The sequence below is a fragment of the Calonectris borealis genome, chromosome 4 (assembly GCF_964195595.1).
Source record: "Calonectris borealis chromosome 4, bCalBor7.hap1.2, whole genome shotgun sequence".
Taxonomy (NCBI): domain Eukaryota; kingdom Metazoa; phylum Chordata; class Aves; order Procellariiformes; family Procellariidae; genus Calonectris; species Calonectris borealis.
This window is the reverse complement of record NC_134315.1, coordinates 10,755,105-10,781,787: the sequence shown is the minus strand read 5'-3', so window position 1 is coordinate 10,781,787 and position 26,683 is coordinate 10,755,105. Positions and strand designations below refer to the sequence as shown.

The 26,683-nt window shown below is 38.0% G+C and overlaps 2 protein-coding genes across 10 annotated transcripts in view; both read right to left on the bottom strand.

Moving 5' to 3' along the window:
* HTT (huntingtin) overlaps window positions 1-18,835 on the bottom strand; it is a 96,618-nt gene extending 77,783 nt beyond the window's left edge. For 4 of the 7 annotated variants that reach the window (XR_012673446.1, XM_075148629.1, XM_075148631.1 and 1 more), the window contains exons 1-10: window positions 18,454-18,835; window positions 12,048-12,131; window positions 11,521-11,641; window positions 7,856-7,915; window positions 5,773-5,852; window positions 5,189-5,327; window positions 4,798-4,939; window positions 3,129-3,307; window positions 2,425-2,629; window positions 1,511-1,558 (exon numbers count right to left, since the gene is read on the bottom strand). Coding sequence is in view for 6 of the 7 variants with exons in the window: in XM_075148629.1 (XP_075004730.1) it covers window positions 1,511-1,558; window positions 2,425-2,629; window positions 3,129-3,307; window positions 4,798-4,939; window positions 5,189-5,327; window positions 5,773-5,852; window positions 7,856-7,915; window positions 11,521-11,641; window positions 12,048-12,131; window positions 18,454-18,554 (1,159 nt within the window). In the remaining variant the exon portion in view is untranslated. Of the gene's footprint in view, window positions 1-1,510; window positions 1,559-2,424; window positions 2,630-3,128; window positions 3,308-4,797; window positions 4,940-5,188; window positions 5,328-5,772; window positions 5,853-7,855; window positions 7,916-11,520; window positions 11,642-12,047; window positions 12,132-18,453 lie in introns of those variants that run through there. The other 3 variants (XM_075148630.1, XM_075148634.1, XM_075148633.1) reach the window with 2 other exon arrangements.
* Window positions 18,836-22,086: 3,251 nt separating this feature from the next.
* GRK4 (G protein-coupled receptor kinase 4) overlaps window positions 22,087-26,683 on the bottom strand; it is a 45,628-nt gene continuing 41,031 nt past the window's right edge. For all 3 annotated transcript variants that reach the window (XM_075148625.1, XM_075148626.1, XM_075148628.1), the window contains one exon: window positions 22,087-26,574. In XM_075148625.1, the coding sequence (XP_075004726.1) occupies window positions 26,521-26,574 (54 nt within the window). In that variant the 3' untranslated portion in view covers window positions 22,087-26,520. The remainder of the gene's footprint in view (window positions 26,575-26,683) is intronic.

The following is a 26,683-nucleotide window of genomic DNA, read 5'->3' as shown; positions in this document are numbered from 1 at the left end:
AGATAGAAACTGGGAATAGGCTTGATTTTTCCCTCCTTTCTACAATGGAGTGCAGCAGAAAATGAACAATTCACAATTCGAAATTAAACCTGTACAAAACACAAAATTGTGAACAGATTTCTTCGAATTAGTTTATGCCATATTTTTAGCCCACAAAATCTTCATACCATGATCTTGAAACAGGATAGAAGCTGATGACTCATACATGTTTTCCCACTGAGTGAAGGAAAGGTTAGTGTTTTAACAAGTACTTTAATTGAATTTACACTATTGTTAGTACTTCGAAGTTACACTGAAGACTACTAACAATTCAAAGCATCAAAATGATGATTTACCATTTTTCATTTAAAAGTGTTATGCATTGTTATTCTGATTCTGTCTCACCTTGGGATGCTGCAGCAACGTCTACTTTCAGAAAACCCTTTCTTTCACTCTGTTTTTTTCTAAACTAGAAATTATCACTGCATCCGTAAGCACTATTTCATTCAGGTCTACCCACTATTTCACATTTAGGTATATTCTTAAAGCATATAGGCATATTCTTTAAGCATTATGAGATTCCTTGCACACAAAAATGGGAGGACATATTTGGAAGGAGTGTAAGCTAGTTGCTAAATGGTTCTTAAAGTTTGTATAATCTTATTTAGTCTTAAACTATTTTTCCTTGAAGTTTTCCTTTTCAGTATTGCACATTTCGCTGCTTACTATGCTTGCACTGACTGCACTACACTCATGCATAGTTCCACTGCAGTAGCAACATTTTGCTCACCTAAAGCAGGCGATGAAACTCTTACATAGCTTATCTAGAGTGATTCTAGTACTAATATGACTGGTTTTAAGCAAAGTGTAAACGTATAACTAGATATGAAATACTTTCATGCACAAACTGGGAAAAAAATACTTCAGAGCAAATTGTATTATTTAAAATCCTGCTAAACGAATTACCTATTGAGGAAAGAAATGAAAATATATACAATAAGACACAAAATGAATAGCAGTAATCATCAAGAACACGAAAAGAAATAAAAAAGCATCATATCAAAGCATGCAAACATACACGTGCATTAATGAGAGAAGAAGGAAAAATAAAACAGGCCTAACAAAACCAGAAAGGTCAACTGTTTTGTGAGTTACATTAAAGGTTAAGTATTACCATCAAAAGGAAGAATGCCCTGTTCAGAGAGATTATTTTTAGACGTGCTCTTTAAAAGTGAAAATTGCATCAATACTCATCACCATAATTTTGCCAGTGAACTACAGCAAAAATAAGAATTATACTGCTTTGAATAACTTTAGAGTATGTTGATTGCAATATCAGAAATTGCATCAGAATTCTTTTAAGATATACAGTGATTAAACTCAGCTGATAACACAAAGCCAATTGTGAATGAAGACCAAGTTCAGCGAGACAATGAAGTGGGGAGAGGGAAGGAAAAAAAAACCAAAAAAAAATCCACCAAAAAAAATCTGAAAGGAATGCAATTAAAGATTTGTTTTTGAAAATAATCACCTTTATGCTTTCTCGCAAGAACAGGGCTGCATGAAGACCCCCCTCCAGCTGCAAATCACAGAAAGTAACACATCAGAGCAGAGACAGAGCTGCTGAAATCATGAAGGAATTCTAATAGCCACAAATGGGAAGGAAAAAAAAGCCCAAAGCCAGGAAGAAATAGCAAACTTGTTGCTTTTGAAGTCCAAGTTTTTTGGATCCTTTGCCATCAAATGACTTTTTATTTTTCTATGCCACTTGTGCAAAGTTTGCTTTTAAAAAAAAAATTTCTATAAATTTCACTGCTATGATTGCTTCCAGCTAATGAATTAGCTTCTAATAGCAGCAATATTAGAATGATCCATTAGTTCAATACAGAAGTCCTTATGGAAATCCAATCAGAGACTGATTATTTTGAAACGGGTAAGCAGTAGTTAAGAGACAATTTTAAGAACATGCACTTCACAGACAAGAACACTGATAGCTGATTTGAAAAGTTATGGATAAACTTAAGTCATGCTTTAATTTCGTGCTGGTTTTGGTATTCAGCAAGGAGCTATCAGTTAATATAAATTCTGATTAGATCAGCTTTTTATGAATCACAGTTGTCAGATGCTTGGTGAGAAGAACATTAATTTTGTGGGAAAAAAAAAATCTGTCACCATAGTTAACTCGCTCTGTGTAACCAAAAAAAACCCATCAACCCAAACTGTAGAAAAATACTCTTGAGTTTGTCACTACTCAACGAATGTATACCCACTTAAAGAAAGGAGGGAAAAAACCTTTTACTGTACCAGGGGTGGGGTGGGCGGGGGAAGTCATGCATAACTTTATACATTTCATTTTATCCTTCATATTTTTGGCTAACGCCAAGAAATAGAGCTGGTGATGTACGTTCATGCCCTTTTACTCAAATTACCAAAAATATAGCTTACCTATAAGTTCCACTATGCTCCCACTGCGGTTCCTGCTGGCAGATTCATCTTTGGATACACTGACCTGCGCAATGCCCCCTGAAGCGGTCAGGGCGTGGAGAAGTTCAGGTGGTGGCGTTCTAAAGAGTTGCTGTAATAGTTCTAAGGCTCCAGTCACAACATTATGGTCCTGATGCTGGGTGTAATGCAGAGTTAATTCATAAACCTAAAACCCAAAGTACTGGAGTAAGTCTCTATGAAGACACAATATACTACATTTCTTCTCAAATACCACATTAAATTTCAGTGCTGCAGCAAAAGTGACTGACACTTGCTAGATCTAATCTTTACCACGCTCTTCCAAGGGGAAAATGTCAATTAATTGTAGCTGTTCAACTGCCTTTTTGGTAGTCTGTTGTTTCTGTTTATTATTATAGAAGGAGGAATCACGTCAAGGAACACAAAGATTATTAAGTTCTTTAGCCCCTTTGGGAACACCTAACAAGTACTGCTAACACATTTTTCTGGGATTTCTGGTCTTTAACATTATTTATCAATAATTCCAGTCACTGGACCAACTATCATTTACCAAGATGAACAGGAATTTGAGAAAAGAATTCAGAATGTTCAACATCAAACTAGTGCTGTATCATACTATATGCAAGATTTATTTCTTTTCCTTCTAATTAGTACTCTTCAGGTTAGGGTTATTATTTATATTTTACCTGTATAAGTTGTTCTGGTGAAGGTGAAATCTCTGCTTCTTTTCTTGTTACGCCAAAACTGCCTTTCAGGCTGGTATCCTTTACTTGTTGTTGCAATAAAGGTATGAGATACCTTAGTGTTAGTAAAACACCCAGAATTAAAAGAGTAGGATGATCATCTTCTACAGGAACCAACAAGCCTGGGGGTAGAAAAGCAGCAGCCAAATCACTTATTGACAGTGGTTAGTTTCAACACAAATGTTATTTCATGTAGTCCATATAATAGCTTCTTTAAAAAAAAAAAAACCACACCAACACAACAAAACCTAGCAGCAACTTAAGAATGCTTTCTAAATGTAGAAACATTTGAAAATACGCATTATTTAATATTCCTGACAATGATTCCTGACAATGTGGGAGAACAGTCCGAGGACCCCATCACACCCACTCCGTTCCCTACCTCTTTTCGCTCAATAAAAAGACAAAAAAAATTTCTTTTTTGAAATACTTGATGCTTTCACCAAGTGATCTAGACTCTCTTGCTCCCCTCACCTGCCTCCTCTCTCCACTTGGCAGTTTAATTAAGGCCAAACATAATTCCCTCACATACACATGTGCTACTATCCTAATTAATGACATTTACACATCTGCCTCCTCCCTCAAGTATTGGGAACCTTGTTCCATATACCTACCTGCTGATCACAGAGTCAAACCCAAAACATATTAAGAACAAATATAAGTTATGTAAGAAAACACAATGTCCTCTGCCGGAAAAAAAAACCCAGAATCAATTCATGGAGTTCCTATCAGTGCTCCTATCTAAATTCAGTACCATTGCCAGGATGTTATAAAACATCACCTTTGAGGCAGGAAAGAACAATGTGTACACCATTTTCAAGTCACACAGAGTGAGGAAAGTCACTACGTGGCATTTGAATTTTTCACCCATTCTTAAAAGAAGCAAGGCTAACAGTTAATGCTTTATGTATCTGTTGGTCTTCCTTACCTCTCCTTTTGCAATATATTCTACATAATAAAGAACCCCTCGTTAGCAACAAAACTGAGGCAAAAGTTTCCACTACAGTCCTGACAAGCATCTCATCATGAGTTGCAAAACACCCCAAAGACCATGCAAACTTCCCAGCTGAAGAAATATGGAAGCAATACCTGACACAAAGTTGTGTGCTTTTAAATTAAAAAAAAAAAAAAAAAATCCATTTCTGGTCTAACTTAGGTTTTCAACAAACAATCTACATGGTACTACTTCTAAAAAAGGTTACAGGGTATGTGTTCATGACCCAGAGAAGAGCAGTCATATCCTCCATCTCAGACCTGCTGCACTAACAACCAAGCTGCTGAACAATGCAAGTCTTCACAGGCTCCTGAGCTACTTCTTCCAGAATCCCTAGACCTCCTCATTTTCCAATAGGCTACTTGCTTCCCTAGCTTTGGCTGTTTCTTTTCAACATTACTGAATTAGCATTGCAGCACACACAGAGGTACAAATAGCTTTAGTCATATCTTCACCTAATATAATACAAAATAGAGAAAGCATTACCAGTGTAACTGGTAGTCTAAGTATCCTTGCTTTGCCTGAAAACCTCTCACATATGAAAAGTGTCTTACATGGAAAGAAATTTCATGTTACTTGCACCTGAAGCAAATTTTTTTCTTTCCTCCTGAATCTTACCTAAAAGTACATTCAATAACCAGGCATAAAAGTACTGCATTCTTCGCGAATGTTGACAGATGCTTACTGCTGATCCTGCCGCTGTTCGACGGATAGTAGGGGAACTGGATTTAAGATTTGCTATGAAAGCCTTCAATAAAACCTAAAAACAAAGATATCTTACTTAACTTTTTATGACAAGGAAAAGGAGACAGAAGTGAATTAAGAAGTCAGCAAATGTATTTTTCATTCATTCAAAACATTACTTAATGTACATCAAGCAAGAGCAACTTTTGCTTTAATTCAGACATGCAGCTGTAATACTGCTTTCTGTAACATCTGATTGATAATGCTGATAGCTTACTGTGCTTTGAGATACAACAGGGAGCACTAATAGGTTAAAGAAAGATACCTTAATCTCATTGTCGTTTGCAAAATTGCCAAACGCTGCCATGATTTTTGGTATTGCCGCAGCTAGCGTCTCTTGTACTGATTCTTCAGGTCTCTTACTTATTCGTGTTAGACAGGGCAAAAGGTTCACTAAATATGGCCTAGGTATGGCAAAGGAGAAAAACTAATGTGAGATGTGTACCCATCTAAACATTTTTAATTCACACTCAAATTCTGTGGTATTACTAAATCATAAAAAAATGTACCTGTTAGCTACATAGAATGTAGAAAAAAAAAGACAATAGTCTTCTGAATACAATTTGCAGACATTAAGATAGAACTGAAGACAAAAATACACTTAAAAATACAAGTCATTGCCTTCACAAGTTTTCCCCCTCCTTCCCGCAGAGTCATATACAGCACAGAACTAAAACTCTGCTAAAAGAAAACCAGATAATCAAATAAAGCTACTTCAGAGACAATAATGTGACAGGAATTCTTCCAACCTCCCAATTATATATTTACAACTTGAGAACAGTAACATTTTGTTAACATCTGTATTTCGTTAAATGTCCTTTGGAAAGTTCGTTACTAGGATATGTTTACCTGCATTTTTGAGGCCGAACTAGATGGGCAAGCTCAGCAAATCTCCAGAGTGCAGCACGTAGACTTCTGGAAGCACCATTCTAGACAGAGTATACAATTGTTACATTTCAACAAGCAAAACCATTTCCTAAAAAAATACCTATAATATACAATAGTATACAGTTTTACACCATTTTACTTAAACAGAAAAATGTAAGGTATCTGGAAGCCATAAATTTCCTTTAGCCAAAAGGAAGTCAAGTCAGCTCCACGACTGCCTTCACTTTTCTAGCTGGTATTAGGAATTTTCCAAGTGACCCAAAATGAATAATAAGGAACACCAAGAAAGAAAAGGAAATGTCTGAGATCTCTACTCTGCTGAAATCAGCTTAACACACCAGAGAAAAAGTCATCAACCAACAAAGAAACACTGATGATATGAGAGTCTAAAAATCACTGTAACACTTGCAGAGATATAAATGCAGCATAAAATTGACAGCAGTGGAGATATGCATAGAAATAATGTTCAGCTCCTGAGCGCACAAAAAAAAAAAAATCCACATATTGATCTGCATCACTTCGTAATGGCTTACACACTGAAGTTTAGTATCTATTTGTCTGTATTGACACCTTCAGTTGTGCACCTGACTTGAGCCAGAATGCCTTTAGACCCAGTGTCTAAGGATATAGTAAAGCTCCTTAGTATCGCTGGAAATACAGAAAACTATGGAAGTCTATAGATGTCTAGGAGAAATTGTGTACCTAATGTAGTTCAAACCTAACCAAAACGCTTCTCAAAACAAGTCCCTCTGAAGACAGAGCTGACATGTTTAGAAACTGTCATTTCTTTCTTATTTTCTTTAGCTAGTATATCAGAGGCTTATGGTCTTGTTAGCATGGCAAGTAAAAAAAAAAACTCGCATCTGAATTATAAAATGTGCATTCTTCAGGTTCAGAGCCAAACAACAGATTCTGGCATGGCTCCTAAAGTGATCCAACTGATGCACAATCAAAATTCAGTCTGCTGGATGCTTCTGTTATGCCTGCTACCTCTCTCTTGTCTCTGTCATGAATCTGAGAGCAACTATTCAAGAAGCACATGCCACCTGAACAACAAAGTATTTCCTCCTGCACCTGGTCATAACATGCAGAAACTTAAGAGCTATTTTTGTTTATGTTGGCTGTTTTTTGTTAATTAGCTAGATGTCCATTTCTATACCCTCAAAAATTTTCCATTACATTAAGGTACAACAATACAGTAAGATATTCATACAGGGCCTACAAGTAGTCCACATCTGACAGAAGAAAAGCTATCCACATTGCTTTTGTTATTTATTTTGTTTTCTAGAGTCCTATCATTCCCAAAGAAATGTAACAGAAAGCAATAGCATTACTGTCAGACAAATAACCCCTACATTTTCTCTTTATACAAGCCATGCTATATGTTTATAGACACAAGACACATGATTTCAGTGATATTTCCTGAACACAGCATTTTTCTTTTGTAGTCACGTACTTAAAAGAGGCCATTACTAAAATTCTTCCCGTGGATGTAACTAAATTGTGACTTTTGGTGCAAAGAGAGATGCTTCAGTATTTTTACCTATGCTTCTTACAGAAGCTGTAAGTACACATATTCACAAAACAAAGTAGTTAAAGCTTGTATCAGGTCACTTCGGGTCTTGATCAAATGATTCCTCCAAGAAGTTATGTCAAATTAAGAATGTCACTGTCCTCCTACTTTTCACCGTCCTTTTGCTTGAAGTTATTCTTTCCAGCTCAGTCAGTGGAGCAAACATCATGAATATGCCTTATTCATTTGGGTGCAGGGTCACTAAGGTTAACTCAGACTGCTGTTCACACCAAATGCTCACACATTTTCTGCCAGATAAGCTTTCAGGAGTGGTTAAATCTAAACAATGGGGTCAATAGCGAGGAACTGGGTAGAATAATACATTAAACAGTCACAGATCCTTCCAAAGTGAAGCTTTGACCTTGATCTTAAAAGACATACACTATTTATTTACACTAATGCTACATTACAATATACTAAAACACTTACTAAATACCGTATTTCAAAAGAATATGAAAGTAAGAAACTCACCTTTTTAATCTCTTTATACAGTTCTAATTGTAACCTAGGAAGATTGGAATCCATCAAAGCCTGCAATCAAATGCATTGAGAATGTACTGTATCAGAGGGGAGGCACTTTACAGGAATAAAGTTACACTTGCAATAAAACAGCTTCAAAAAAGGCACAGAACTATCTACCTGCCCCTGTATTTGATGTATAAGCAGGAAAGTGCTAAATACTGAAGAGAGACACCTTTATCTTTCACACAAACACAAAACAGAAATATTCCACAAACTCTAACAGTTATTTGCAGTTAATATTGACTGCTTTACCCATTCTACCTAAAAAAGGCCATATGGGATCAGACTACAAGCAGAGCCAACCTAACATGTTTTTTGGCAATCGCCAGGAATAGATACTCATGAATAGAATATTAAAATACAAAAATAGCATTCACAAGCAGCAAGAGGTATTCCCTGCTATACGTCCCCACTGTCAAGTAGCCTCCTACTAGTTCTCAAACTGAGGCTGTATTTGTACCATTACTTTTAGCAGCCCTTGAAAAACCCTTCTTTCATGAATTAGCATATTTTCTGCATCCATTTATTACAAGGTGTTCTGGACACCAGAAGTATCGCATCCCAGGACCTAATCAAGCATAGTGCAACAGAGCATACGTTGTAGTTTGAACCTGCAGTCTGGCTAAGAACTAGGGTACATGAAATGAAAGTAAGCACTGAGAAGTAGTAATTTTCTGTTCACCTCAACTCGATCATTCTCCCTCCATCTTTAAAATGGCAGAGAAGAAAGAAATATGAAAATAGTTCTGCTATATATAATCTCTTCCTACGGAATATTTTGTATACACACAATTACCCCTTCTCTTCCATTTTTTTCCTAGTGCATACTACTATTTATGAACATTTCCACCACCACTTCCTCAGATGAAATGAGAGCTTCATACAATGCGGAAGTGCACATCTAGTATTTCATTCTTTATTCCTTGCCCAATAATCTAATAATTTCTAATTTTCTGTCCGCCTTCTTGACCACCAACCATTAAGCTCACGTCTTCACGGGATTACTCTTACATGGCACATGCTGATGTAGAGGCCACAACTGCTTACGCATGGTCAGTGAAGTGCCTGTGGCTCCCCCAGAGTGTGACTCCCCTAGCCTAAAACTGTATGCCCCAAAACTTCATTTCCCCCAATTATACCAGTCATAACAAAATGGCATAATCTTCCCTAGAAAAATCTTACCTGGCTTGTACCTTTATATTGTCATAAGCACCCCAACTATTAACTGCAGGTGCCTAGATGACAGTAGGTAGGGATAAATCTCACTTACTTCACAAAACTTAATTTTTATGGGAAGTTCACTGCCGCTGTATATAAGGATATCAAGCAACACAAAAAGGCACCAGCTACTATTTTGGCTTCAAGAGTAAGTTGTCCTTACAACACACCCAACTGGAACAACTTTTTACTAGTGTATACCTGTATTTTTAGCAGGCTAGAATCTAAATAAGCACTGTCAACTCTGACTGAAATAATAAATCCCAATTACTGAGACCAACTGTACTCCAATCTGTGTGAACAGTCCCACCAGTATCATTAGCACAGAGAACACTACAATATCGTATATCAGCTTCAGAAGCAAGACAGCTTCAGTAATGCCTTACCCACAGAAACCTGGTAACTCCCAACTTGGTATTTTTTCTTTTAAATAAAGGTATCACCAAAGCCATTTAAACTTTGAGCCATTTATACTGCCTGTGAGGTTCTGACAGGTGAGTGTAGTGATACTTAAAGATGACCTACAGAGTGTTCATCTAAACTTATTTGCTGTTTCAGTTTACACGGAAGTATTAGCATTTTAATTATATTATTGAGCATAATCTCCAGACAGACACACAGTCACACAAGTAATGCTTACATCTGTATTATTGTATTTAAAGAGAGAAAATACAAAGCATCCTTCTAGAAACAGAACTAGTCTCTAAAATGCCTGAGGTACTAAAAAAGCTGAACATTGACTAATATGCAAGCTTAGGGGCCCAACGCCTCTGTTCCACTCATCACAAGCATCACTGCTACTTGCATGACCAAAAATAAAACTGCACATTTTTTTGTCTCTGCATTTATACACAACAGAGCATGTGCCTAAAGACTAAGTTGCTTCCACACAGCATAAAACATAGAAACAGAATACAAACTGTGACCAGCTTCAATAACAGTCTGATACATCCATGTGGTTGGAATATCACAACTATTACCATTTCATAGCTGTGACCAACTGGCGAGTTTAATGACTGATAGAAGACTCCATCATTTAAAGTCACTTTAATCTTTAAAACAAAACAAACTACCATACAAAGATTTGGAAAAAAAATTAAAGTTTTTCAAGTTACCTTGAAACATGCTAGAAAGCAACAATATTAAATAGATTGGTGAATTAAAGAGGTCAGTTTTATACCAAGCCTACAGAAGAGTTCAGTGGAAAGAAGGAAGTAAGTTTGTATTCTTTAGAACTGTTTCAGAGCATCTTTTAAAGCAAATTAAGTTATATTACATAATGGTGTATGCATTTTTTAGAGTGCTAAACTCCTGCAAATGGAAAAACATTTAAAAGCAGAATGAACAGAGCAAAGTGCTACAGGGCAAAGCAAAAAAACGAAAAGACACTTGCACTTCCTCATTCCCTACCATTATGGAATACACTACATGATCAGTAAGCTTTCTTCATACAACTTTCAGCCACAAGCTTAACCCCCAAAATTTAATTCATTCAGATATCAAACAAATAGAACTTAACTGAGAGAAATCCCTACAGAAATAGGGATGTTTTGTTTGCTTGCTTCTACACACCCCTTCAGGCTAAAGAAAATTATCATTTGCATATTTCTAAAGCACTTAAACTTTGCATCAACTAAACTAATTATGCAGGTACACTACATTGAGTCAAAGGCCAAGAATTTCAGAAAACAGGGGAAAAAAAGGCAGGGCAGGTGAAGGTAAACTTGTCCTGGAAGCAGCAGCTCACAGCCACTACTCAAGAGGTTCATTTTAAGATACTTTGAATTAAGATTTAGACCTTGCCTGACCTTATATGAATGCCCGCCTGCTGTTCTCCAACAAGCCCTTCATTCTAGATCACAGTAGTTTAATAAACAATCTCCAGAACACCATATTTATCCTAATTATTGTTTAAAAGCTCCTCCTCCAAGTCTCAGCAAATCACACTATCTGAATTACAACATACTACTAGTTTGGAATGAAAAGCCACTACATCTTTCAGTTAGCTTTTTAATATTTTTACCTTTCCTCATGTTAAGTATCTTTATGTTTACAGAACAATAATAGAGTATTCCTCCCATACAAGAATATCATTTTAGAAAAGCCCACATTCTTGTTTTGGTTAACTTGAAGAGAACAAAGTTAATGAACAACTGAAGAAAAGAATAGATTAGAACGATGAATGACAGAATACAAGTTAAATATCTTGATCTGGGCATAAAAAGCTCTTCTAAGAGCATATACAGAATTTAGTAAAGAAGCTTACTTAACCTCTTACATTATGAGATATTAACAAAAATAAGAAAAGCAACCAAAAGAACATCGCTGTGAATTCATACAGGACACTGCATCAAGAAGAGGTAAAATCTGGTAGTACAGTATATAAAAGTTCTTACTTTAATAACTTTATTAAGGCATTCATCAGCAACCATCCGGACATCAGATTCTGCATCCTCACTGCAGAGGAGAAAGAGTTCCATAGCAATTCCCAGCAGTTTCTGAAATTCTGGAGAATTTCTAAATAAACACACATTAGAAAATTACAATGCGCATTATGAAAAGCGAACAGCAATGCTATTTTTGAGGGGGTTTCAGAATCCAACTACACATATATTATACACAGTTATACAAGAGGAGAAGACATTCAGTGGATTAAAGCACTTCATTAGGAGTTGGGTGATCATTTCCCTGCTCTTTCCTGCGTAATCTGGCAAGGTATTTGACCTCTGTGCCTCAGTTTGTCTGCTTAAACAAAATTACTACTTAGATTTTGGATTGGTTAAAAGAAAAAAAAAAATTGTGCCATTTCAGTTTTAAACAGAAGTTGAGCATTTAAAATTGGCAATTATCAGGAAGCCTCCAAATAATTAACACTCCAAAGTAGCTATTCATATTAATGCATAAATTAAAGACATTGTCTTACCTTAAAGACTGGGCAACTATGTTTTCACATATTGTTAGGCAATGATTCACTCGATCTTTCTTGGTAGTTGAAAGTTCTTTCTTTCTAAAAGAAGAACACAATGATAATGAGTCTGAGATAAGACTTCAAAAGCGAGCAGTGACCATTTAAACACTCTTGCTAGAGTAGTGTCTAATGATTATACAAGGAAAAGATGCACTCTTCTAGTCATCATATAAACAGCTATATGCCAACTACCTGTAGTCCCAGTTCTTCATATACTAACTGCTGGTGACAGCATGCAGACACACGAGCAAACAGAAGGATACAAACTTAGAAAAAGAACCATTTAACAGGGAGTATCATATTAATTCCATAACTTTCACTGAGAAAATATTTGGGAAACAAAACTGAAGAATGAAGAGGAGTAAAAGGAAAGGATGGAAAAAGTGGAGCAGACCTAGAACAAAGCTGAAATAAAGAAAATGATAGAAAGAAAAAGGTTAGGGAAAATAAGCCATAAGAACAAGTCTTGCAGACCGAAAAATACCACTTTTAAAAAGACCTTCCTCACACATAATATCACCTTAGACTTTTTTGTCTGGCAAGTTCTTGAAATTTAGAGTTCTATTAAATCGATCATTTTGTATCTGAACTGGAAAGGATGCCGAGGCAATCCTATCATATGTCACATTCCTCCAAATGGTTTTGTAATTATAAAAATAGCAAAGCTCTAGGCACAGTCTATGTCCATCGAGAATAATGTCCCTATAGTAACATTTGGTATAGTCCATGAAAGGCCGAGCTTAATCAACTCACAGCAAATGAGTATAAAACGAACAGAATAAAATTCATAGAATCAAAGAATACATATCTACAAGCAATGCAGAGCACAATATGAAAACCTTCTACTTTGCAAAATTTGTTTAACATTCACTTCAACATGATATAAGCTCCTTTACAGCTAAGTCTACAGAAGCTTCTTCTCTGCTCCACCCCCAACAAAGGAATTGAAAAAAAGAGAGCAAGAGAGATTCACAACTATGACTGTGAAATTTTATTTCGTTGTATGCGCTGTCTCCTACTTTTAACTTTACTGACACAGAATCACTTCTAGGAAAGCAGTCGTTACTTTTAAATAATTAACCAGTAGCAATACTGAAGCCAAACTGCATGCCCAAAGCTACCTCTCCTGGGTCTGTTTCACAAGGAGGTACCTGCTTTTTCGCTCACATTCACAGAGAATCTTCCCTTTTGTTTTCCAAGTCGATCATCTGTATCTTTAGCATTTAATTTTCCGTCTTAGCAAAAATAGCAAAACCATCAAATAGCAAAACACTGTTTCTGAACTAGAAGTTGGAAAATGATGTGAACAGCCTTGAGATACATTAATATAGTTAACATTAAGGACCAACAGCAAGTAGCCAATAAGCACATTAAACTCAAAATACATTGTTAGACAAAAATTTTGAAGAATTAAGTTGCAATATTTAAGAGCTTTAGCTCAAATAATACTACCGTTTTTGAAAAAGAGTCATTCTTCACAAGTACCCCTTTCTTTTTCTTCCGTCAGGTTGGAAGTGGGGGGTTGAAAAGTGTTTGCTCCCAACAAAACCATTTTTCCCGTTATAATTTGGCAGTGTTTTGTTTAGGTAAGCTTCACCATTCTTTAGAGAGGATCTCTTCTTTGGCTTGTGTTCTTAAGCAACTGGCAGAATATGAGTAGCCAATCTGAATTTGGTCAAGATATACAATGCCTTTCTCTCTATCTTGAAAAAGCACCGCAGAGTCTTTAACAGCACTTTCCGATCACCTCTAACAAAACAGCAAATACTTCCTAAAACGTCCAACTGATTTTGTAACTTAAGTATCGTTGATGTGAACGGGCACTTAAGAAACTGAATAAATAATTCCAGCTTTTACGATAATTTTACCTAGCATTGCCCACATCTCTTGTAAGCACCGCTTTCAGTACACATTCAACCCAAGAATAGAACGGGCACATCTGAACTTGCCGATAAGCTCACTGTTTCAGATACAAAACACATTAAAGAGATTGCTGAATGAGACTGCTTTCAGAATAAAGTTCTTTATTATAATATAGCCCTGAGCAAGACAGGCACTAGTGTTCAATACTACTCAGACTAGTACAGATCAATCTCTTCAGCAGATTTCTGTAAACAGAGAGCTCACCTAACACTGAATCTACCACCTCACTGAAATAAAAAACTTAAAAATTTAAAAAGGTCTGAATAGAGAAAATTTAATGTGAAAACTTAGAAGGAATGCATATAGTTAACAAGTTACCATTTAAACTGAAATAACAGAAACTAGAGGTGAAGACTAACCATCAGTTACTATCCAAAGGGAAAGAAGAACAAACATTCAACCAAGTTTGTTGTACTGAGTCTTTCATCTGCCATTTGGTTATTCAACTTCTGAAAAATCAGCCTTTGAAGGAACGAAAGAAAAGGTGGAAGACAAACACTTAATGTACATCGTGTGCATGCACACATTTTCTGTGCCTACAGAGAGAGAAGGATAACAGAACAGTATCTGGAGATAGAACACGTGATTTTTTTTAATTTAGAAAAAAAAAAAAAGAGCATGTTCTATTCAGAAGTATTATGAAGTCCTCAGGCAAACTGCTGATGAGCATACCCAGGGGGATAACAACAGCATCACATATTTCTTAGAAGAGAGCTGAAGTAGTAAGCCCTAAGTGTAAGGTCATTTCAGTTTGATGAATAACAAAAGGCAGGAGATATTGGAAGTAGCAGTTATCTACAGGAAAGCTTCATCTCACAGGCAGAGGAGTTTAATCTTCTGCATGCTTCTACAGGCAATCTCTAGCCAAGAAGATTAATAAACAAAATAAGAAAACCAGCAAGCCCAGATAATTTTGCACTCCAAGTCCTGATGAGCTGGCTACAAAGAGATGCAGCTCACTGATGCTAATTTTTATTAGGCCTTGGAATTAAGGATGTGTAAAAAGAGTACAGAAGCTCTAAAGCTGAACCAGCATTAAGAAAAAGGGTCAAGCCAAACAGCTTGACATAAATCTTGAGAAAAGTAATGGGACACTCAAAAAAGATTCGATTAGTAACAAACAGAAATATGAGTGGATCAAGAAATAAACTAAGCCCAAATATGGTGGACATTTCAAACAATGTGTAGTAACAGAGACAATGATGGCTAGTCAAATAAAGTAGAACAGGTCTACAACACACCCCAGAAATGATAACTCCAAAAAACCATCTAGGAACCACCACTGACAAGCAAGGCAACAGGTATTATCCACACAGTTCACGTGGTTTTCAGTTAAGCAAAAAATTCATGATACCTCTACATACAGCACCGATGAAACATGAAACCAATCTACCACCACAGCTTCAGTCAAACATAAAAAAATCCAGAAAAGTTCATGAGTATAGAAAAATGGATATTGCTGGAGAGCTCTTTGACTTTTGCAGCACCTTTCACTGTAAAGGTAATGGTTAGAATCAAATGTAAAGGAAAAAATAAAATCAGAAATAGGGCACAATTACAAGCAATTACAATAATTGACTATTAGAACAAGTTAACAAGAGAAAAGGTGAAGAATCCACCTTTGGATTAATCAAATCAAATCTAAATACTTTTCCTGAAGAAACATTAGCAAGTCATTCTCTCAACTCACAGATAAGAAGTAAAAATTAGTAAACCATAAAATATAGGGTGTTGTGTGACAGTCCATCTGCTTTTCATTTTCACTGAGTAAACTCTGATTTTTTTACATCATTTAATCAAATTTTAAGTTAGTGGGAGCTTTGTAATCCAGAACAAAACACCCGACTCCAACCAAAATTTAAGAGCCTGAAAAAGCTAAAAATAGATTCGGAAGGAAATAAGGTGCTTCAACAGAAGTATATAGAAGCAATATGATGACAAAGAGCTCAACTTAAGTTTTCATAGAAGGAAAAAAAAACACCAAACAGCAAGAGATAAAAGAGGGGGCCAGAAACTGACGTCTGACTGTAGTGCATAATGAAAGCATAACACGATTATTGCTGATTAAAATCTCTCAAAACAGAAAAAGCTCCTACCTTCTTGGTAAAAGCTTGAATTCAATTAATATTTTAATAAAAAAAAAGTAAAGCCAGAATGTCAGTTTATCAAGAGTTCAGAAGTCACTGCCTTACAATAAAGTGACGAAAAACTTCAATACATGTTGCGCAAACCATTAAGTCTTCTCTACTCCAAGCTCTGATCTTAAAACATTTCATAGCAGGAGACAGTCGGCCCTTAGTAGGACTCATTCACTAACCAGATGTAGAATGCTCAGTTTCTACCAAAAACATTTAAAAGGCCATTTTTGCCTACTCCAACAGGAAAGGTTGTTTTTTATTATTATTACTAATCATATAGAGGTAACATTGTGTTGTTATAATTTAAGGTAGCTTATTTTGGGAGGAAAAAAAAAAAGTAGAGGTTGGTAGTTAGTTTTGCTTTTACTGTAGCAAAAAAGTCCAATAAAAAACGTATAATACTGTAATAATGAGATTACTCTATAACTCGAGGAATGACAGCTGCTCACTTGTCTATTTTAGGCGACAACTTTGATCTAATGGACAATGTCAAATAGATATCTAATGAAACAATTAAAGAGCAAAACAATAACATTTATGCTATGACATTCACCAATTAATTTACTTTTTCATTACTGACAGGTAAGCTCGCATCCTTTTACAACAGTAAACAGATAGAACAATAGGAAGTTACCAGACAGAACTACAAAGTATTTAAGTGCTCTTTGTAGAGAACCACAATGAAGATGAACACCTCTCCCCAAACACAAGGAAGACAGAGGCATTTTTTCCTTTCCCGTCCATTACAAACAGGAAAAAAAAAAATGCAGACAGTATTGTGAATCACATTTAAGATGTCACCTGGTATTTCACGAAAAGTTTTGGAAACTTCAGCAAAGACTACCACAATATCCTTTCATAGGCTTTTATGAGGCTTAGTGCTGTTACTGAATTTATATAGCTCCTGGAGGCATGCAATACCATCGGCTTTCTGAAAACATACACCCCATTTTTAAACACAAACCAAAGTCAACAGGGACAACTACAACCCTAATTTTCTAATGTTTTGAGTTGAGTATGCCTAAATTCATATGCCCAAACCAAGCACAACATCCCTCAGCAACCATGACAAATAATTTTCAGGACTTTGTCTTGAGATACCATGATCTATCTCACCGGTAACTTGCTAGACAGATTTTTTTCAACTACATATATGAAAGATTGGAAATACATGGCTATCTATCCTCCATGTCACACAAAGTACTAGCACAAAAAATGCATATAACAGAGCAATTAGGCCCTGCAGACCACTAAGCCATCTGAAAACAATTAGCTCATAAAGAAGATGAGTTTTTTCATCTATTATGCCCCAAAAGTGTGAAAATGCATTGAGATTCTTTGAGACAACACTCTCCAAACAGTATCAACACGATAATTTAGTTGGCATCCATATCAGAATGTACCGTGGGAGCAGGTGGCCAAGAGCGCAGCTCCACTGCTTAGCATCCTCTGCCAAAACGCTACGCAACTGCCAATTTAGAAGTTACCTGCTCCTCAACCCTTCTGCTCCTCCTGTCTCCCCAATAGGTGGAGAAAAAGCAGTAGTCTGACTCACGTATTTATCCCGTAAAAATCTTACTGTCTTTTCAACTGCTCAATAAAAGTTATTTTTAGAGGATGCAAACGTAAGGGGCAGCACTGTGGTACTGAACAGCTCCTCGCCCTTGCCCTCCAGTAATGCCTCCCAATGGGAAACCTGAATATCGCATGGATGTAATGCATTTGCCCCTAATGTTTAAGAAAGCAAAAGGGTATCAGAAATATTTAAACTAATTCCTCTTAGATCCCTGCACAGCAAGTCACAGCACAAGACTTTAAATGAAGTTTGTCATAAGAAAACATCCACATCAACTCCCTCCAGATGCATCAGAGCTCAGACTTTATTAGGCTTAGTGCTTTAAGTTATGCTTAGGGGGTTTTGCCTTTTTCCCAGCAGCGTATTAGCTGAAGATAAGGTTTTACTTCCTAGAACCAGCCTGTGAAACCCATATAGCATTCTTGTATCTCCCGTTCATCACCCATATTGCTGTATTTTCAAATGTGCTTGTCCAGAAAGTTACTCCTAGCTTAAACTTAAATAGAGAGCAGGCAGCACTCCCAGACACGTCCACAGGCACAGCCTCTGCCAAGGAAGGGAAGCACCCCGGGACTATCTCCTCCGGGGACTGCCAGCTGCCTCTCAGGCTGTCAGCAGCTCCAGAGCGGCAGCGGCTTGGCCGGGCGGTCTCCCCGCGGGGCAGGGGAGGACGTCGCCGAAGCGTTTCGGGAGCCCTCCCAGTCCCCGGGTGCGAGTCACTCACGGTCTCTGGAGCGGCTCCTCGGGGATGGCAGCCGGGCCCTGCTGCTGCTGGAAGGAGCGCAACGACTCGAAAGCCTTCATCAGCTTCTCCATGGTGGCCATGTCCGCTCCGTCCGCGCCGGCGGCACCGACCCACCACTCCTCCCCGCCCTCTCACGGGCGCCCGGCGGCGGCCGCCTTCCTTCTCGCGGGCCCGACTCTTCTCCTTCTTCCTCCTCCCGGACTCGCTCTCTCCCGCTCGTCCGGCGCGCTCAAGCCAGCCGAGGCGCCGCCGCCAGCTCACGCCGCGCCGCCCGTCACTGCCGCAATGAATGAGGGAGACGCCGCAGGGGGCCGCGAGCACTCCCCTGCTGCCCCGCCGCCATCTTGAATCCGTCCCATCAGTCCCCACGCCGCTGCCCCGCCCCCCCCGCCCCCTTCGCGGGCTGCCCCGCCCACCCCGGAGCAAGGTCTCAGCCCTGGCTCAGCCACGCCGGGCGCGCATGCGCAGACCACAACCCCCGGCCTGGTGTCACGCGCACCCTCACGTACATATACACACACAGACACGCGGGCTAGGTACGGGGCAGGGTAGCAGGGAGAGTGACAAGCTCTCTATCCAATCAGAAAGAGGGCTCCACCCCTTCCCGAATGTGGATAAGGCAGACGCCAGCGCGTGACGACGACCAAAGGCGCTCCCCCCGCGGCTGAGCAGGGAGGGGGCGCTGGGTCCTAGAGCCCGCCCGCTCGCTCGCTCGCTCGCTCGCTCGCCCGCCCGCCCGCCCGCCCGCCCGCCCGCCGGCCGGCCGGCAGCACCCGCGGCTGCCCCGTGCAGGGGAGGTGGCAAGTGCCCCGACCCCGACCCCGGCGCGGTGGCGGTGCGGGGTTGTCTTCGCACGGGCAGCGGCATGGCCCGAAAAACAGCCCGCGGAGGGGAAGCCCCACTCCCAGCCTCGGCTCCGTACCTGGGAGGGGCCGTGCCAGCGCTCCCCTTGCCCCGGGAGCGAGGGGACGGCCGCAGATGCAGCAGGTCCTGCTGCCCTTCCAGCGCGCCGAGCGCCCCCCTCCCCAGCCCTGCAAGAACCTGACACTGCCCAGGTGGGGCCCGGGCTCCTATCGTAACCCATCAACGTCCCCGGCAAAGCGCAAGCACACGCTCCATATGCCTATACATCAAGTACGCGTAACAGGTAACCCCTACAGCTGCCCCACTCACATTTCCAGCAAGCCCACTTAGTACACAGGTGCTTGCCAAAGGCGCTACCGGCATTTCAGTTTTATTTTTGGCTGCATGTAGAAAAGAGGAAGCGCTTACAGGAACAGGACACTTAAAACCTGGCAACATACCCGCTGGCCTTTCAGCGCGCCTCTTGTGATTCTGGAGTTGCTTTATCAGAGGATACTTCTTGCACTCTCAAAGCACGTATTAAACATACAAGAGAGACAGTATACAACATTTAAATCATTGGATTCTATTACTAAGCACTTAATAAAAAAATCACCACTATTGTGAACTTTCCAATTACAGCCACTGATTTTAATATATCTAGTTGCTGATACACATTTTAAATGACAGCTGGTAAGACCTGGCAATTCAACTTACATCTCAAACACATGAAATTGGTTTCAGCAATGGAAATGGAGAACATCTCTTGGAACTTTTAAGAAATTCCCAGTAATGACTTCATATGCAACTTGGTTAGTGCTAGCAGGGATGGACAAAGGAAGCAAAGCTCATGTCTTTAGATATTCAGACCAATATAACCTTACTGATCACATTCTTGCCAAATACTCAGTAAAACAGTGCTCTGTCAGTTAACTTTATTAATAAAAGAAGGTGAACCATTAGAAACACACCCCTGAAAGTAAACCCATCCACAGTACTGAAAGCAATTCAACTTATAGCAACCCCCCTATTTCATTATAAATGTGTAACAAAATGTGAGCTTTTAAGAATGTTTTTCCTGAATATTTTATGATAAAGCTTGCAGAGAGTTTTCTCTGGAACATATGGATGATCATGAATTTTTTATTCAGCAAATGATACATGAAAAAAGATGACAGCGTAGCTGGAATGCTGCATACACTATGTGATAATTGCATGTGCCACTCCACCCTTTGAAATAAATTTAAGCACATTAAAAAGAGCATAAGCTCATATCAAAGATTAAACAAGCCACCAACCAAGTCAGTCTTTGCAAAACTGTTTTGAAGCTTTATATCAAAATGTGTGCCAGTCCCCCAAGGATTGCTGACTCACCGGCAGGAAAGCCAAGGCAATGCCTGCCCACAAGCACACTCCTCTTTGTTCTCCTTGTCTTTCCGAATTGTATTAGCAGTGCAAGCCCTCTGGCTCATTAACCATGAGTTGGGGTAACTGGAAGAGAACTCAGGTGTATTAGGTTTTTCTTTGGCAAGTACCTTATCAGTAGATTCTCCCAATTCAAATCTACTGACCCACGGTTTTGCATGTCACATATCCATGTCACTGATCCTGTTCAAATAGCAGCCCCACAAACAGCTGCACTGGCAAAAATAAAGTGATGCAAAACTGGCAAGGAGCAAGAACAAGCAGGCAGGGTTAGAGAACAGGCATTTTTGTAAAGCCATCGTTACCACAAAGAAAAATAAAGTCACAATCTCAATGGAGTAACAGTGAATACCTAAAAGGTTATATGTAGTTCAGTGGATGACGATGAATTCATCTCAACCTCCAGGAGAAAAGAAGAAACATGCTTTTACCTTGTCTGTAAGGCAGACACGAACATCACGTGGAAAGGTTTCCTGAACACAGGCTACCTAGGCATAGGTTACCTCTTGATTTAATGTTTTTAAGAACAGGTTCAACAAGCACGTGAAGAATATTTTTTGCCTGTCCCGAAGTCACACTTAGGTCAGCATTTCTGCATTTCAGTGACCAATTCAGCAGGTAATTGGTACTACTCAATCTAACAGACTTCCTGAGACTGCTGCCCCATGTAGTTTAACATATGCACAGATAATCTGCAATATGCCATAGCACGGTTATATTATTGTTAAATTCACTTAATTTGAAGCTGTTTTGTATCGTAATTGAGTGTTTAGCTCTTCAACTCATGTCGTAAAATGACAGTGAAAGCCTTTGCATAAACAAGGCAAAATGTTGAAAATACAAGCAGCCTACTGTTGAAAAGTATTTGATATAAAAACCCACAAATCTAACTAATATCAAGGTATAAATTCTTTCAAGGAGAGTGAAGTCTGGTTAGTTTCCTTTGGCGATAGTACAGAATTTGATATGCATGATAAGGCTGATGACAAGTAGAGCTACAGCTACTACTGACCAATCTTGCATTCACATTCATAGTGTTATCACAGTAAATGTGTTAATGAAAAACAGCCTATCCCAATAATTCTGTCTTTTGTCACAGAAATTTATGTAGAAATCAAGATACAGACCAAGAGATAAGGTATCAATTGAGCAAATACAACAGAGCTAGGGCACTTTTTCCTGCATCTGACAATCTTACATTGGTAAAGAACTTACAGCATGTAATACACATTTTCTGCTTCAACAAATTGCGAATTTTTTTTTAAATTACAATTTTTCTTTTATCTATCCCAGGTACCATGATAGACATGGTAAATAAATAACATTAGACAGTAATACATGTGGTTGAGATATGCGGCAGTGTTTTGCTTTTATTTCAGGAATAACAATGCTAAAACATCCAGGAAAACAGCTCATACAAGAACAGTTCAGTGGTTTGGAGATACTGGAACTAACACATCACATTTAACAGTCAGCTTCGTTATACTTGGAAAGAATTCTGGTGTTTTGGACACATGTGGAACATGAGAAAAGTTACCTACATCTCGTGCAAAACTTAAGTTAAACCATAAGAACAGTTATGAAATAAAAAAGAATTGTACATTCAGCAGAAGAGACATCATCATCACCAAAATGAGCCAGACAAATAATTCAAATCAAAGTAAACAGAAATTTAGCTTAAAGATGCTTTCCATTAACTTTTTTTATTTTAATTCCATTTTTTGAGTACTTCCTAAAGAGAAGTATTTTCTGAAAATCTATACTAAAGTGAAGGTGATAATTCCAATGTTGTTAGTGTAATACTAAATTGTAAACCAAAGCAAAATAATACTACTTCTGTTCACTTATTTTAGTAACTTGTAAACAAGTATTCTTATTTGAACAAATGGCAATGAGAAATTTCTTACATCAGTATTGTCTGAAAAATAATTGAAGTTCATTCTAAAAATGGATTTTTAGTTGTTTTTAATAGCTTCTATCACTGATTTCTCAAATTAGACATAATTTTATTCTGAGATGGAGATAATTCTCTTTCATAATGAAAACCCTTCACATCTATTGTTCTAAGAATGATTTGGAAAAAAAAGACATACAACATCTTCTATTAAAGGCTAAGATTTGTCAATAGCTCTCTCTTTGTTACAGAAATACCAGAGTTTTCTTCCTATTTATTATTATACAGTAATTATTTTTAAGTGCTCATTTTTTCAACTGAGACTGTTTTGTTGTTGTTATAATCCAGAAACATAACACCATCTCTATTATGAACACTACATCTCTGGGAAAAAAAAGCTGACAATTTTTTTTTACAGAAGAGAACAACCCTGAGGCGTGAAGATTCTATTCTGTTGGTCACAACATTCAAAAGCATTAAGTAAACCAATAAGATACTGGTACATCGTTTCACAGTTTCTGAATTTTGAGCTAAATATATAGATTCATGAGGTATGCACAAGCAGACATTAAGACTTACACACACAAATGCTTGGAAACACAAGTCACAGAAAAGGAGGGTTGATCTCGTGCAAGTAACTCCACGGAATTCCACAGATCTTTCCATATCTTGCACTAGTAGAACAAAGCAGTCGGGTTGTTCAATTGTCTCACTGCTATTAAAGCTTTCTAACACATGGATCTAGAATCTGAATTCATGGAGGTATAATGAAGTGATACAGAATGACGAGAATTTACATTGGCTTTTTTTTAAAAAAACAGCTTCATGGAAATAAAAGGCTACATAATCAGTATACACAACCTGCTGCCTTCCCCCTTCTTTGTCTCAGTTGTGTCCTACAAGAATCAAGAGCAAAGGTCATATTATCACACCACAATATTTTGCTTTCAGGTGCTCTCCACTCTCCTTACCCTTTCCCTGCTTTCAAAATGCATCTCCAAGCTACTAATACTCCAGGAAAGACATTTAACCACTGTTAGTCACCTTAGATTAAACAGCATAACATCTTAATCTCCATGTACCGTGTAAGGAGAGTTATGCTGATCCTTCCAGTTTCTTGTCTTCTCTAATTCATTAGAGGATTCGCATTAGATAATATCTAGTCATTATTATGTGGTTATATTTCTAGCCAAAAGGGACAAATTTATAGTAGAAAAATGCCATCTTGAGCCTACTGGGGGGGACGACACAAACAAACCCCCCCCCCAAACCAACAGAATGTAGGTCCTAATCCTGCAAACATGTAGCTACTCAAAAACAATTCAATTGTATTATTCAGAACGTTGAAAAGAAAAAACTTGTAAAATGAAACCAAGTAAAGCTTCCTAAAAATGAACAAATTCTCCACCTTTTTGCATGGTTAGAGTTCCTTGCCCAAAGAGGCGGACATATAAATAACCACTTAGAAACAACTTCCCTTTTCTCTTCATCTAGTCTTTTTCTTCACAGATCCCTGGAGAGTAAGTGTTAAGTCTCAGCACTCCAAAATAAAAGAGTTAATTTCATTTATTATTTTTTTTAAAGTTAAGATTCCTCCCCCTCCAATATGGAAAGAAAATTTGAAATACATGATTAATAGACTTTCAGGTTTTTTTTTTTAATTTTTTGAAGCCAGTTCCTGTCTTTTCTTCATAAAAATTACTCAGCTTGTGTCCATGGTATTCTTGCCCAAATTTCAAGATGCTCTAAGCAGGCATTAAATCCAGACTGTCACCCCATATGTCTAGTTAATACGGTCACCTTTGCCTCAGAACAGGAAACCTAAGATCTTAAAAAATTAAACCCCTTAATCAGAGAAACATGATCACTTCTCCAACCAGGTAGGTATTTATAAAACACTTTTGTTACTTCTCTATTTCTCCATTCCCATCTTTTTAGAGTCCTTCTATTATTGTGGTACATAATAAAGAGGGTCAGGTCAGACCATGCCAGCTCATTGTCTCACACATAATGGTTCCAGCCAACACCCTTACTTCAGATATTTCTCTGTCAAGCCTCCCGTCCCTTCAATATTGCATCAGACTATCTTCCAGTAATTCATTCAGACTCTCCCTCTGCCAATTTCTCCCTTTGTACTTTCTACGGCAGTCATTTTGCTGTCCTCTGTGCTGTTTTAGACATCAGGAAAGATGCACTGAAAACACAGGAAAAGAGTCTCATTCCTCATTTCTGTGGCACAGTAGCCAAGAGGAACAATTTCAGATAGACACCAGCTCAGCCCCAGTAGGATTCTGTAACACACTGGTTTTCCAAATTTCTTCAAAATCTAACCCATTAAGACATTTGTCATTAGACACAAAATACTGTGAATTAAAACCTGACAATAGGCTTTAGTATCAAATGTATCTTGTGAGTTTCTCAGAAGCAGCTTAAGTTTCTTCCAGTGGTTCTGCAGATCACAAGCAGAAACTGATTTGAGGTAGAGGGATATTCAGTTGCTCTGTGTGTATAATACATGTGTGGTCTGGTTGGTGCCCTAGAGATTTGAGAGGGAAAAAATGCATGTTCGGTGGAGACAAATCTTCAGAATACAGAACAAAATCTGCAACAAAAGTCATGCCTCCAACTCCAAGAGCATTCCATTATATTTCAAGTCCCTAACTCAAATTTTGAACACAGAAGAGGCTTTTAATGAAATGTGTTCCCTAAATTCATTCTCATACACAGATTAATAGTTTTACCGGAAACTTTACATACTTTGAGTTCAGAAGAACGGAAGTTTGACAGGCTTTCAAGCAGCTGGAAACAGTTTTACTAATGAACACCAGGTAATCATAACTAAAACTTCAATACCAGCTTCACATCTGCATCAAGCAATCATTAAAGACAGGTTTTAATGTTTAAGTTTTCAAAGGTTATAAGGAAAGATTATTTACATAATTAAATTTTATACTTAATACTACCTTGTCCTTCCCTCAGTGGCAGTGATCGCTGTCAACCCTACAACATTGCGTATTACAACATAATAAGCAGAGAGGAGGTTAGTAAGAAGAGCCCATGCTTTGTTTTTTAACCCATTATAAAACTATAACATCCTATATGGAGTTGTAAACAATTTCATTTACAGAAAAAAATAAAAAGGTGTCCCCACAGGTAAAAAGAAATCCTTTTAGTAAAGTCAACAAAGTACTCAAAATATAGTTATAAAATTTTGGCATAGGTTTACTTGCATGGTCCATGCCAAGAAACTGTGTGGAGAGGATGTGTAAGATGGGTAGAAAGGAGAAGAATGGGGTAATACAGTTTGTTACAGGATTAAGCTAAATGTTCAGAATTCCCTATATACAGAAAGACATTCTACAGAGCCAGATAGTAAAGAGCAATTCGTAATAGCTGGCCACAGTGCACTGAATTCCTTTTTCCTTAGCAGTTGCTTGAAAGATACATTAGGTAATAGCACTGCCATGCTGCCGGGTAATACCGGAATTATGAAATTTATCAGTACAGCAATTTTGCTGTTAAGAAAACTGCTAATAAAGATCCTAACGAACAAGACGACTTTTACCAGGGCATACAAAGTCAAGTTACATTGATGCCATAGACATTATCTCTGTGCTTTAAAATCCTTTTAGTATTTCTAGATTCATTCCACTGGAAAAAAAAAAATCAAGATAAATCAAATACATACAGAAACACACTCACTCAAATGGCACTCATTACTTTTTGTACAATTAAGCTTTAGTGAAAATATACATCTTAAAACAAATGAAGTACAAATGTACAAAAATCCTTAAACTCAGATAAAAAATATATATAATACACTTTGCTACAGAGATATAAAACATTTAAAGTTTGCTCATCCTTTCTGATGAGAGTAAAATGATTTAAAGTCTGGAGGACTCCTGCTCATCATCACTGCAATCAGATTTAAAGCAGACCTGCAAGAGAAGACAAAGAGACAATTCAGCTGAAGAACTGACACTATTGTTGGTTTGTGTGTTTTATGGGGCTCAGAAAGACTGAGGGGTGGAGGGTGGCATTTTTTCC